Raw genomic sequence first — 13,573 nt, forward strand, 5'->3', positions numbered from 1 at the left:
ACCTTAGCGCGTCTACGTCCATTCTCCGATACGAACGACCGCTGCTTTGAAACTTGCTTCACAACTAAGATTTGAATTTCGCGCATGTCAAATAGAACGCGATATTTGATTGGTCAACAAGAAGACCTGTTGGACTGTCGCACAATTTCAGCATTATTTATTCTTATGGCGCTGAATATTTTTTGTCTAATAAATACACGCTATTAATGACTATTGATTAACTATTATCTGTTTATTTAACAATTAGTTCTGCAAACTAATTATGGTACTAAAGCTGACCTGGTCCGATAAAGTAACGTTGTATCTAACAGGTCAGGACAATCCCCAATGAGACGAAATCTACATGTACAGCTCGCCTCGCATTACATTTCTGGCATTCCGAGTTAGTGGACTCATTGCTTTCGACAGTGTTTTGTATCCATCCTCAACAATATATTCTTATCGTAATCTTTCCAGATTGGGTTATTGTGATTAAAATTGTAAATTTTAGTTTCATAAACATCAATGATTTTTTGGTTTTTTTTGTGTGTGTGACGAAATATTACCTTGTGCACTACAGTTTGAGTAGGTAAATAAGTCCTGCGGAGGGGGTGTATTTTGGTGTGAGGCGGCACCAATTCAGGATCGAAGGCAAGTGCTGTCTATTGACCATTACCTAAAAGTCTGTGTACCGGATTACGGGTGTGATATCAGCAATATTACACACGCAAGTTCATTTTACTGTGTCCGTAATGATAGGAATACCTATATCGGCGTGATCAATGACTGCTTTCATCAAGATTAGTTAATATCACCATATTATTATCAGGTATGTAGGAGGGAGTACAGCATCTGAACACATCAAAATAACTTCTGTTGTGTTGAGAAGTAGGAAGTGCTCGTCGACGGCTTGATGTTAATTTATTTAGTGTGATTTTGCATCCTCGATTTCGGGTTTCTTCAGTTCCATAGACACTAATATCCACAGTCCTATCAGTCTATGTACACTGTGCAGTATGTAGGATTTATTTCACCGTCGAAAATATCGATAAATTCACACAAAACCGGTAGATCTAAAAGACTGGTGGTGGCCATGGCATTGGTAGAAATGTTCAGACCGACCAAGTCTGAATACTGCTCTCGTGTATATGTGTCTTCCTCAGTATATAGTCATGTACATACATAGGGTTCTTTGCTGATAAGCCGCTAAGCCGCCCTGTTGATAGTCTTTCAGTTTATTAGAAGTCTCTAGACTAGGTACATGCGCTATGTAGAGAGGAAAGAGTTTTAGTCCGTCATACAAATACAAGGGTACAACTAACATGACTAAGGACCATATATTAATGGGTGATGTAAAGGATTCATGATTGAACGACTTACTGCGATAGGTATGGGTATCGAATGTGATAGCTGATAACGTTGTGGAATGTATGGTAATTTACAATTATCCTTGAACAACTTTTTATTTATTGTCAACAAATACAATTTACCCGATAATCCACTTTGCTCGTCTGCGTTTTGATGTGCATACCAAAACTTAGTCATGCATGGGGGATGGGCCCTGCCGGTGTACGTTCGTTGCTTCAGTGAGTGATGTACACTTCCTGTAAAGATTGGACAATGGTAATACGATCAAATATTACCAATTTTAGTACATTAAACTTTGTGAATATGATTCTGTGTGAGTAATACACAGGTACAGACTTATGGTCTAATTTATATGAATAGATAAACAATGTAATTACATGTACATGTAACTCCAACGTGAAATTGTAATTATTTTTGCACTGTTGTAGTGTTGTCATACTCTTAGTCTTACAATATGGATTTAGCAAAATGATATTCCCAGAAATTCAGAATTTTGAGATTACGGAGGAAGTGACAGAAATTGTCCCCCACCCAGACTGTAATGAATGATATGGACTGTCAATGATTCATCTACATCATACATGTAATTTGGAAGTTGGTACAGCAGTGTAAGTTAGGCAAGGAAATCTATACCATATGCATCCTATAAATAATACTTTTACAAATGTATCGGAAATTGTTTTTTTTTAATCTATCTGCAAATTATACAACATTGTTTCACAGTCTAAGGAGACTGGCATTTCTTTGAAATTATTACACTCGATCCACCCAGACTTTGAATGACCAACTTCATGTGAATATTGCGCAAGTCCATGAACTCATCAATACACTCCCATGTAAAATTGAATATGTTGATAAGAAATGTTCATGAGTTGATACAAATGTTCTTATGAAATGTTCCTATGTTGATATAAATGTTCCTACGAGAAATGTTCATGTATTGATTGATACAAATGTTTCTAAGAATACTTCTCAAAGGGTTGCCGACAGTCTGCATTCTACTTTCGGTTCCGTCGACAATATTTATTCAACACCGCAAACTAGAAAGGCTACAGTAAATTGATCAGGGAAGCAAGTAACATTTACATGTACATGCTTTACTGATCAGGCAAGCAAGTAACATTTACATATACATGCTTTACTGGCCTTTATCACAGGCGTGACCTTTAATTGAACATGAAATTGATTACGTGTTTTGGTGGTCAAATACACGTTCTTACTATCCAATCGTCGCAAACCAATCGTCGCAAACCACGCCCTGTTTTACGACATCGTTCTTAACAAGCCTCCCACTGGCCATGGATGCATTCATATACTATATCTGTATTTATGGCATATCTAATTTATTTGTTTTGTTCATAAACACTACAACCAATCAGATTGTCCGTTGCATACCACATGATATACTGCTATTGCCTTGCCAAGTGTCTAGTCCTTACAGTGAAAACTGACTTGACCAAGTTGGGTTCTTGTTGCTGAAATTTTATTTTTGCCATCCTACAAACAAGATTGGATTGATACATGTATGAACATAAAATAATGATGTATAAATCTTGCCTCAAAGTGTCAAGCAGGGTTTGTGAGAGCATGGATTTGTTGTACCATCAGACCAGGTGTCCGATACAATCATGAGTTTGTAGCAAGTACCGAAGTAGGTTACAACATGGATTATCTCAATAGGGCCATGGTTACAACAAGCCAAGATTGGCTGATTCAAGTGAGTTCACTCGAGATAATCTTAATTCCAGGGCCGTAGCCTGACCAAATTGCCAAGGGGGGCAGAACTTTGTCTTGGTGCAATCTTGCATTTAAAATTTAGAAAAGTGCTAATTTACGTAAATTTGCATGCAATTTTCATAATATATTTTTAAGCATACGAAATTAAATATCATATGTAAGGTCAGAAAAAATAAAAAATGCTGGTCAACGGGTAACCTAACCCATCACATTGGGTAAGTAGGTCGATTTCATTTTTTTCACAATGCTTGACAATGATAAAACAAACCATTTATAATGATAGCAAAATATTTCAGGTCTAGTTTAGATAGAACTTATTCAGTCATCTTGATACTATCTCATCAAATTTGTCTGCATAGCTACAGTTAGGAAATATACACAATTTACGGTTAAACAAATGGTGTAGTTCCTCTCACCCTCTCTTCTCATAAAATGTTAAGCCTCGCCAATTAAAACTCGAGCATTATTTGCGAAGCCCGCATGAGGATATATTGCCCATCACCAGAAAAAAATATATGGGTAGGTTGGACAGCTTTTTCATTAGCTCTGCTGTCAGCGAAAGCTGAAAGCGTAGCTTATGATTTTTAGTACAACTGAACTGAGGTTCAGTAGTGCTATAGGGATCGCCCGGCGTCTGTCTTTCTGTCTGTCTGTGTGTGTGTGTGTGTGTGTGTGTGTGTGTGTGTAAACAACTTAAACTCAAAAACTGCTGAACCGATTGCCATGATATTTGCTGGGTCCATTACCTTGGGTGTCTAGTTGGGAAATTGTTCAAATCAAAATGATCGCATCACATGTGATTTGGGTCAAAAAATGTGATTTTTGGTCAAAAAACTTAAACTCAGAAACTACTGGGCAGATTGGTGCGAAATTTGGTGGGAACATTCTTAAGGGGATGTAAAGTAAGATTTGTCCATGACGGGATGATTCCATCAGTGATATGCAAATTAGGGCTAAAAATGTGTCTTTTTGGTTAAAAATCTATAATTCCAAAACCACTGAGCAGATTGGGCTGAAATTTAATGGAAATGCATTTAGGGATGTATGGACGAAGATATGTTACGCATACCATGATTCCATGAGTGATATGGAATTAAGGTGTAAAAATGTGAATTTTGGTCAAAAACTTATATCTCAAAAAGTACTAAGTGAATGAGTTTGAAACTTGGTGAGATGTTTCTAGAAGTGTTATTCTATATCATTGCTTTTCCTCAAAAATCTTCAACTCTGAAATTACCCAGTAGATTGAGCTTAACTTTGTTGAGAATGTGTAGATTTGTCCTCATTAATAGCTGACACAGTGAGAACAGTACATTGTTAATTAACTATAATGTTTACTTTACTATTTCCTCTGGTGGTAAAGCCTGTAGCATGGCCAGTTTGGTTTATGACTTTATTATGTAATATGTTGTAAGACAGCTGTTTCATCACCTACCCATATAAACTGAATGTAGCTTGTGTTTAAAATATTACAATAAGACAACCAAGAAAGTTAAACATGTTACATTGGTACGACTTGGTTCCAAATTGATTTTAAAAAATAAAGAAGTACAAAACCTTGTAGACACATCCCTTTAAAGTTTGATTAGGATGTTGCTATACTTGTCTTGTACACTTCCAACATAGGATGCTGTGTTCTCCCCAGGAATTTGTCACAAGAGGGGGGAATTGTTGCTGAGCGGAGCGAAGCATTGCGTGCGCTTTGCGCACGCTGGGGGGTGGTCAGGAGGGGGGGTGCCCCCCCTCATGCCTAGGAGCTTTTGCAATTTGCATCTTGAAATGGTGGCTTTTGGTGGCACTTTATTTAGCCATTTTAACCCACTTTAATCATGTGAATTTCAACACAACTGAAGTGTCAAAGTGTCATTAAGATATCAAAGTGAGTTTTGATATCTTAATGTTTAAATAGTGACAGAATTTAGCCAAATTTACCTGTGTCAAAAAAATAGTTTTTTAATAGTTTGTCCTAAATAGTTACTCAAATAGCTCTTTTTAACACAAATGCTGAAAGAGTGTAACAAAACAAAATCTTCAACTTTCTGTAAAAAATTGCAGCAAATTTCAAGATGTTTCAGGACAGTTGTAGTGTTTACTACAAAACGAAATCCATTTTCAAGAGCTTCATTGCATGCTATACCACTACCAAAACAAACAAAAGTCAAACACATAAGGGTGAAGATAACTTTGCCTTTATGCATAACAGCTGAGTAACTTGTCTCACTTCTGTGAGAATTCTCCTGTCTTTGTAATTTCCCCATTGGTGACTGCTTGTTCAAAGTAAACAGTGTCAGATTTGGTCCATCTATTGATATTCCCATAGTGATTCAATTCGTCTAAATGTACTGTTTTCTAGTTGACTTCTCATTAAATTTATCATTTAATTCCCGGACTTGAGAACTGCTCAGAATGACGGACCAGTATTTGCGGTGACACAAAACCATGCGTATTATACCGTACGCAATGGAAATTAATTTTATGCACATTTGATCGAACGATCCGTATCCTATACGCAACGAATTTTGTTACATTTGCCATACCCCTCGACTGACGATCGTACTATACTGAGTGAGAGTCGATTGTTTTTATTTTGATACATAATATTATTATAGACCACTAACGAACTTGTACCCTGGCCCTGTTACAGTCAATGTAAAAAAGACACAACACTAATGTTGCAATTTTTGTTGCCATTGTTGTGTCTAACTGGAAAATTAATAGTAGTATGCCAAACACAGCTGCACATGTTCAAATGGACACTCAATACGTCACGCTCCCTCGTCAAAAAAAAATCACACTGTGTAAGACATGCCTAGCCATGATATAGTTCTCTTCAGCATGACTGTTCAGTTTTTTTTACGAAAACAAAAGTTTTTTTTACGAAACTGCCATGCCGTATAGTCGGTGACAATACGGCATGGCAGTTTCAGTTAGCACAGGTCTTTTTTGAAAGAAGGCGAAACCGCTTCGTGTCACTATGGGTGGTAATGAAGTCAATCAAAAGAAAATGAAATAAAACGAATCGGAATACATAGTTTTCAAGTGGGACAGGTATCCGACAAAACTTTCTGCTACGACGACTCACGAAGATTTTGAAAGGTCAAAGATTGTACGGTGACGACACATGCAACGTCCGAACTATTAAACTAAAGGGAAGGGACAGAGGGGAACTTAGCGTTCAACTTCAATACTGACGTAGCCATGGAAAATCTTACTTGCGTATTTTTATATTAAGAGAAGCAATTCATAGACACAGCGACTCTGAAAACCATAGATTTTGTAGTACATTTAGTGTACACGTAAAAACAGACCGTTCCGAGACTTTTGTCACGGCCCACCTATCCATGAACAATGGAATCGCCCACATTGACACCACGTGTTTATCTGTGTTGAGGCCATCGCATCTCACCCGATATCTCCGTAAGTTCGATCGTGGTTCGATGGGTACGAAAATATTAGCCCATTTTCGTTTCGATTACAATTCAATAAATAGTTAAGGAACTAGAATGTACCATTTTGTTCATTTTAGTGACATCTAAGTAGTGTCGGTGAACAACACAAGCCTTTCAAAGTTTCGCATTTCATTTTGTTTTTGTACCGTAAACTCGAGACAATGTGTGTTTACATGCAAACAATCCCACGATCTGAGTTCAAGTTCGCCCTGAAAAGGGCCGACGTGTAAAATATTCCATGTACCTCCTGATCTTCATTGAGCTAAATGACGGAGGAAAGACATGTTGACTGTTTGAAAGCTATAGAATGAATGACAAGTTTGATGAAAGTATGCGTGAATGTGATTCGCACGAAGTTTGACATCAGTGACAGTAGCCTCTTTACCGAGATATTTGACTTTCCAAAATGGCGACCATGAGATCGTAGCGAAACCGCGAGAGAAGTAAATCGTTTTGCCCCGTTTGTTGAAAAAATATTCAATTCATTTTTTTTTCGTCAAAACTTACAAGGGGGGGCCAAGAATTTACAAGAGGGCGCGACGCCCCTGTTACCTTGTTCAGGGAGAACACTGGCGATGGCTGGATTATGATGATGGAAATTAGGTATGAAAATTTTGTTTTGGTTACAACTTTAAATCTTCAAAAAATTATATATCTATCATCGCCCTGAACATGAAGTTGTGCGGCAACGCAATATTTGCGCTATTTTTTTTTTGTAATTTAAAGAAAAAATGAATATGTTAATGAGCATTATGACCGCCACCATATTGGAAATCAGTTGATGAGACTTTAAGTAAACTGCCACTTTTCAAAAGACACTCTTGACATCAGACAAGCTATGTAATATGTGCTATAGTCATAATTCTACGTATTGGGTGCCCAAATTCTGCACCCCTTCTACATAATCAGCCAGTCCGCAACATCCTCATTTGCATACTCTATCCTTCAGTTTGCGACTAGTATTACACTTTGAATGGCTGCTTATGGGCCTTATTTTTGGTATTTTCAACTCGCCATAACTTTCACTAGAGTTCACCATTTTAGATACTGTAAACGCCTAAACCTCAACTGACATCTCTTCTTTCATACCAGCAACATAATTTTGGAATTACATTTAGGAATACCAATTTTCCGACGAATTAGGGACACATACATGTACCTGAGGCCCTAGGCCCTGAAACCTCGACCCGGTTTTTCGCTCATACTGTATACCCTAGTAGTTTACTTAATACGAACCGGAAAGTTTTACAAATTTCACAAAAAGGGGATTTTTATGTGTTTTAAATAAGTATGGCAAGTAAATTAGTAGGATCGTTGTGTAACGCTCCGTTCAAGAATTTCGGTAGAAAACGACTGATTTGACCAGAAGCTGAAGCTGACCTCATTTCACCGGGCGATTTTCCACAGCAACTAACAACACAGGACGTTCTTGGTACTCACTAAAATCACACTTCAGACCCACTATAAAAGTGTGATGTTTTCAGATAACATGTAACTTGTGATTAATTCTATATTGTTGTGCAATTTGGAGTGACAGTGAACCAGAATGAAGACAACTTGCGTAAGGAAGGCATGCGGTTGAAGTTATGCAAGAGCAGTCTCACTGTCGACTGTGAATCGACCAAACTTTGTTTATTGGCCGACAGTTCACATGTAAAGTTAAACGACATGAACGTGTCTTGCCATTTCCAAAATGCAAATATTTGGCAAGTAAAAATAATTAAAATAATTACAACTTTAATTTGGCTTCAGACTTTGCATTATGTTTTGCGTATCTTTCCCCGTTTTACATGTAAATCCGAAAAGGTTCTCTCTAGTCATGTCAGTGATCATACCGGGGCTGCTTTGAGTACGAGCGAAGTGAGGCACGTTGAGGTATTTTGTTGGGAATTCTAAATATTGCGAAATGTCAAGTACAAGGTTTAAATACAATGGAATGGTGAAAAAAAATTGGCCGAGTCTGCTGACAGGCGCCGATCACAAGAAACTCCGTAAATTAAAATATCAGACGATGTATGTATTAATGGCCATCTTAGTTTCCGTACGGCGAAAATCCCAAGTACCCGGATGCACGAGGGACTAACCCGGAAGCAAGTCGTTGTCAGCCATATGTTACAGTGTTAACATCGTCCGAGAAATTGATGCGTTCAGAGTGTCATTATTCACAGAATTGTTGTTTTCAAGTGAAAACCCATATTGAATTGTATAACTGTAACTAATGAAGACATGTCAAGTTATATTTTGAAAGTTGTATCGCTAGTTTGAGACGATTTTCTCTGGTACTAATAGTACTATCGAGGCTTACTTGGACCTTACTCCAGTTCATCGGGAAGTTTAGCCAGTCCGATAATTCTTTCTGGTTTAGTTTACAACACTTTTGATCACGCAGATTTTGTTGTTGTGATGAAAAGAAATTAAAAAAAGATCACTTCAACCATTTCATTGTGTTTTCTTTATGAAAGGTAATCGAACATGAACGAGTGTTACCACTGTAACGTATGGCTGAGAATGACTCTCTTCCGGGTACTTGGGATTGTCGCCATACGGAAACTAAGATGGCGATTAATACATTTCTTCCCTATATATATCTACTACAACTAGTACAAGTTGAATGTTGTTGACTTGGTAAATTTGTTAGAAAATTGAAATTCAAATTGCCTCAAAATTATTTTAGATCCCTAGTTTATTTCATTCATCATTAAAATTTTCCAGGGTTAAAGCTGTAAGACACTGGAATTATTTATGGCCAACTTCAAAATCCTCTTTTTTTTCTTTTTCTTGTGTGCATATCCCAGTCATTTTTTTCTGAGATTTTGTGCAATTTTTCATAACCACTTCTACATGTCACCAAAATAAAAAATAAAATAAAAATAAAAAACAGCGGAGCTATTCTGACCGATAGGTCGCTTGTTTTTTCTGGCCTAATGTCATATCTTTCAAAGTAGTTGCCGCAAAGATGTCACAAAAAATGGATGGTGCTTTCTCAAATAAGTAACACAACAAAATAATCATTTTCTTTACCCAACTCTCAAAACTGTTATGGCCTCGTTTATGTCGGAACCCAAGGTTAACTCAGTGAATTCTCCTTGTCATTATCATTATAATGGAATTGAAGTTTGGATTTTAATGTCGAAGGTACAGCTCTGTTTACAAATTCAAGGCCATTCTTTCCATAGCAAATTGTCGCTTCAAAATGAATTGCGGAATAACGCTAGTGTCAGTGTGCAATGAGATAATTATATAAAACAACATTTTAACCAAAGACAACGTTGAACACAATTATTGAAAGAATATCTTCAAATAGTGGATCTTAAACTGCGTACCTTGTTTAATAGTTTTTCAGGGCCACCAAATATTCCAAAAAGAGATCTGCAGTTTTATCAGCATGAAATGTTTTAATATAAGGAACAAGATGTAAATGAGATCGAGCGCATCTTCGGAGTCACTGCATGCAGCATAGCAGGCGACCTCACGTTGAACGACTTTTTCCGTCTTTTTTTTTTGAGTTTCACTCGCTGACATTATAATTGCGACTTGCTATCTTCAAATGAAGGAGACTTTCAAGACTACTGTTACTCGCGGAAAATGCACAGTGCATGTGCGCACTTCTTTTGTACTTTCCCACACAAAGAATTTTTAATTTGCTGCAAAAAGTTACAATTTTTAACTGGACACATTTTTAATCAAAGTTAAGCCAGGGAACAATAGCGATATAAGATACATATTAGCCAGGAATCAGCATTGTACAGTCACTTTATCCATTTAAATCGTGCATGCTAGGAATCATCACTTAAATAACGATTTTAATAGCATCGCTCTGTATTCAAAAAGTAGCTTTTTTTCTTTCTTTTTTCCAAAATCTCAGGGGGGGCAGCTGTGCTGAATTCCATTTACAACTTGTAGTTATTGAAGTGTTGTTTACCATACTCTTGATTTTACAAGGAACTGAACCTGTGCTGATTGCTCAGGCACACAAGTTAAGAATGTCGGGAGGACTGCATTCATCACCCCCATACTAGTATTAATACTCTGTACAGTACCCGTTTATCAGCTCATAAAGTGTACATGCAAAGGTTGATAATTTTTTTTGTAATTATGTTTATTTTGCCATAAAAATAAATGAAATTGCATTCATACCTCTAAATATTGTGCGCATTGGCAAGAAAGTCGCAAAAATATTTGCCCCCTTAATCCCCTGTGCTTTGACTAACTTCGGCACCTCAACCAACTCACGAAAGGTGTCGAGGTCCCACATGTTACAAAAGCCTTCTAAGCCTTTGTGTAATGTTTACTTGTGAATTACTAATTACCCTTGCCATATAGTATTATCTGTAACTTTACATATTGTGGTGTACCAGTTTAGTCTTCCGACAACAATGGTTCCTTGGTGTTTTGTCGGCAGCACCCGCAGTGAAATGATCACCGTACACACATTTCCGAGTGATATAACTGAGTAGGTAATAATAGGTGAAGGCAGTTGAAACCACGCGTAAAAACTGGACAGTGACGTCATACAGTGAAAGCCGGTAAATGCTACCTGGGCCGGGGTTCTCCACGCCACCGGTGTAGCCATGATCAAAGCGAAAAAAAGGAAAACAAATAAAATAATTTGAAATGATGTTTTCAAGAAAGCAAGTTACAGTTAGGATTACACAGAACATCTCCTGAGTGTGCGCATCACAAAAGGATCATTCTTGCACAATTGGGGTGCTAACTATGCATTGATGCACTGTTGTTGTTGCATCATCAAAGCATCTGCATGGAACAATGCTCGCACATCTCATACAGAATAAAAATGAATTTAAAGTGTACAGAACTTACAATGTGATGTATTGGTCATACAGTGTATGAATGAGGAATAGTTACAATTAGTGAAAATGAAAATGACCCTTCCTAACATGCAAAAATGGTGAAAATCACACCTTTAAAATATGTGTATTTCATACATTTTTTATCCGATTCACTTAATTTTTTTTAATTTTGCTGGCTAATCTGGCTTTATGCCACTTACATGATTGTTTTGGAAATGTTCAATTTCACATTTTTACTATGTGACCGTAACAGTGTTGGTGTTGGTTGTGTACGCTTGATTGTGATATAGCCATTAGGCCAAAAAAAAATAATTGTGTGCTTCCAATAACAATTACATGGCATCAGAGAATAGGGTAGGTACGTGGGGATTTCATTTTATTTTATCTTTTTAATTGTTTTTAATGTTTTCTTATTTTTTCAGATGCTGAGATACAAATTACAATATTTTCAATGTGGTCTATAAAGAGAAGTTAACCCAAATATTAATCATGCCTTTTGGGCTGAAACTGAAAAAGACTCGGCGTTATTATGTCTCTGGAAAGAACTCCTTTGTAGCACGGATCCAGTTGTTGGATAGTAACATTTTAGAATGTACGTTGAGTCCTGAAAACTCAGGCAGTGATTGCCTGGCCATGGTGGCCCAGAAATTACAGCTGGAAGAGGTAACAGATGAAATTGTTGTCAGATTCTTTAGAATAGAACACCTCACCTAACTGATCTGTCTGATTGGGAACATCCATGGGAACACAATGAGAAAAGAGGTGGAATACAAGTCATTATCATTATGTCATTAGCACAACTGAACTGAGATTCAGTAGTGATATACAAATGTAGGCATGGTGTGGTGTCTGTGTGTATGTACGTGTGTGGATGACTTAAGGTGATTCAAAATGCTCCATACCACAACCTTGAAAAATGTTCTTTATATGTCTTATAACCAGTAAATGCAAAGCTGACTATTCAATATTGCATGATAAGTGAGAAAAAAAGAATTAAAATTGGCGAGCAGCGGCCACTCGAGCAGGAATGAACTTGCAGTTACACTCCCTATTGTTCTCCCTTTTGGAGATTATGACGTCATAGAGAGAACCGTTTCGTCTCAGTTAGTATAGTAAGCAATGGCAGACAATAGTAATACTGACTTTGATACTCTCAGAATTAATCTCAGAGTGATGAATCTTCTTTCAATGACGATTTTACAATGTTCGATAGATGTATTTGGCTTTTATGTAGGTGTCATGTCCTACGATAGTGAAAATGCTAGTGATGTTGGAGAGTGTACCGGGTTCTAGTTGATTGCCAATTCAGCCCTTGATAAAACTAGGAGTTCAACTACTGTTACAGGTCGATATCAAAATGACTCTAATGATATAAACTAGAATGGATTGACAATTAATGATTCAAATCAAGTATAATGTTTCGATTGTTGATTCTTTCCAGTCGCAGAAGTTTATTGCTACTAAAGTTCAGTGGTTTTACAGTAGAGGCCTTTGACTTCCTTGGAGAAACAAAAAATGAGGCTGACCTAATTTTGTTGTCCATATATAAAATGAAAGTGACCTGTAAATGTTTCACGGTTTTCGTTGTGGTCTTGTATTGTCATGTGTTTGGCTTGGGAACGCAAGTTTACATCTATTACATGTATTTTCGGCCAGGGCTGTGTAGGGCGTTATACTCTAGTCTGAGTCTGAGACCATGTAAAACCTCAGAACTTGTTGGGGACTCCAATTATTGCATGTTTTTATCACAGTGTACATGTGATTATTATATATTTAATTATCGGTAGGTGGGTAGTGTTACGTAGGATAGTTCCCCCGATTAAAGCTGAAGTAGTGTATGTATGAGCACGGAGAGCACACTCAGGTTGAATTTATCCATATGATGTAATCATATTTATCAATTAGATATATTGCAAAATTCTTACAGTCGTATAGAAATAATGTCTCTAACATCAAAACAAACAGAAATTGGACTGAACGTGGCTAAAATCTACATGTAGTTGCAGGCTTTCTCTCATAATCATGTGCTGGAGTCACAACCATGATTGCTGACTTCAATATTGTCCAATCATATAGAATATCATGAACATATCGCGATATTTGATTTGTTGGTTTCCTATACTGTATACTTTGAATACCATGACCAAAATTCTTCTAATGAATATAAAATAGACTTGTTGTATGAAGTGATATCGCAAGAAGGGAAACCATACAAGTTTTCTTCCAGAC

General features: G+C 37.0%; 1 protein-coding gene across 1 annotated transcript in view; it reads left to right on the plus strand.

The window, feature by feature from the left end:
- Positions 1 to 635: 635 nt before the first annotated feature.
- The window catches only part of LOC144447954 (tyrosine-protein phosphatase non-receptor type 21-like), a 148,098-nt gene continuing 135,160 nt past the window's right edge, over positions 636 to 13,573 (plus strand). The window contains exons 1-2 of the mRNA XM_078138079.1: positions 636 to 808; positions 11,767 to 12,007. Of these exons, the coding sequence (XP_077994205.1) occupies positions 11,834 to 12,007 (174 nt within the window). The 5' untranslated portion in view covers positions 636 to 808; positions 11,767 to 11,833. The remainder of the gene's footprint in view (positions 809 to 11,766; positions 12,008 to 13,573) is intronic.

The sequence above is a fragment of the Glandiceps talaboti genome, chromosome 2, assembly GCF_964340395.1.
Source record: "Glandiceps talaboti chromosome 2, keGlaTala1.1, whole genome shotgun sequence".
Lineage (NCBI taxonomy): Eukaryota > Metazoa > Hemichordata > Enteropneusta > Spengelidae > Glandiceps > Glandiceps talaboti.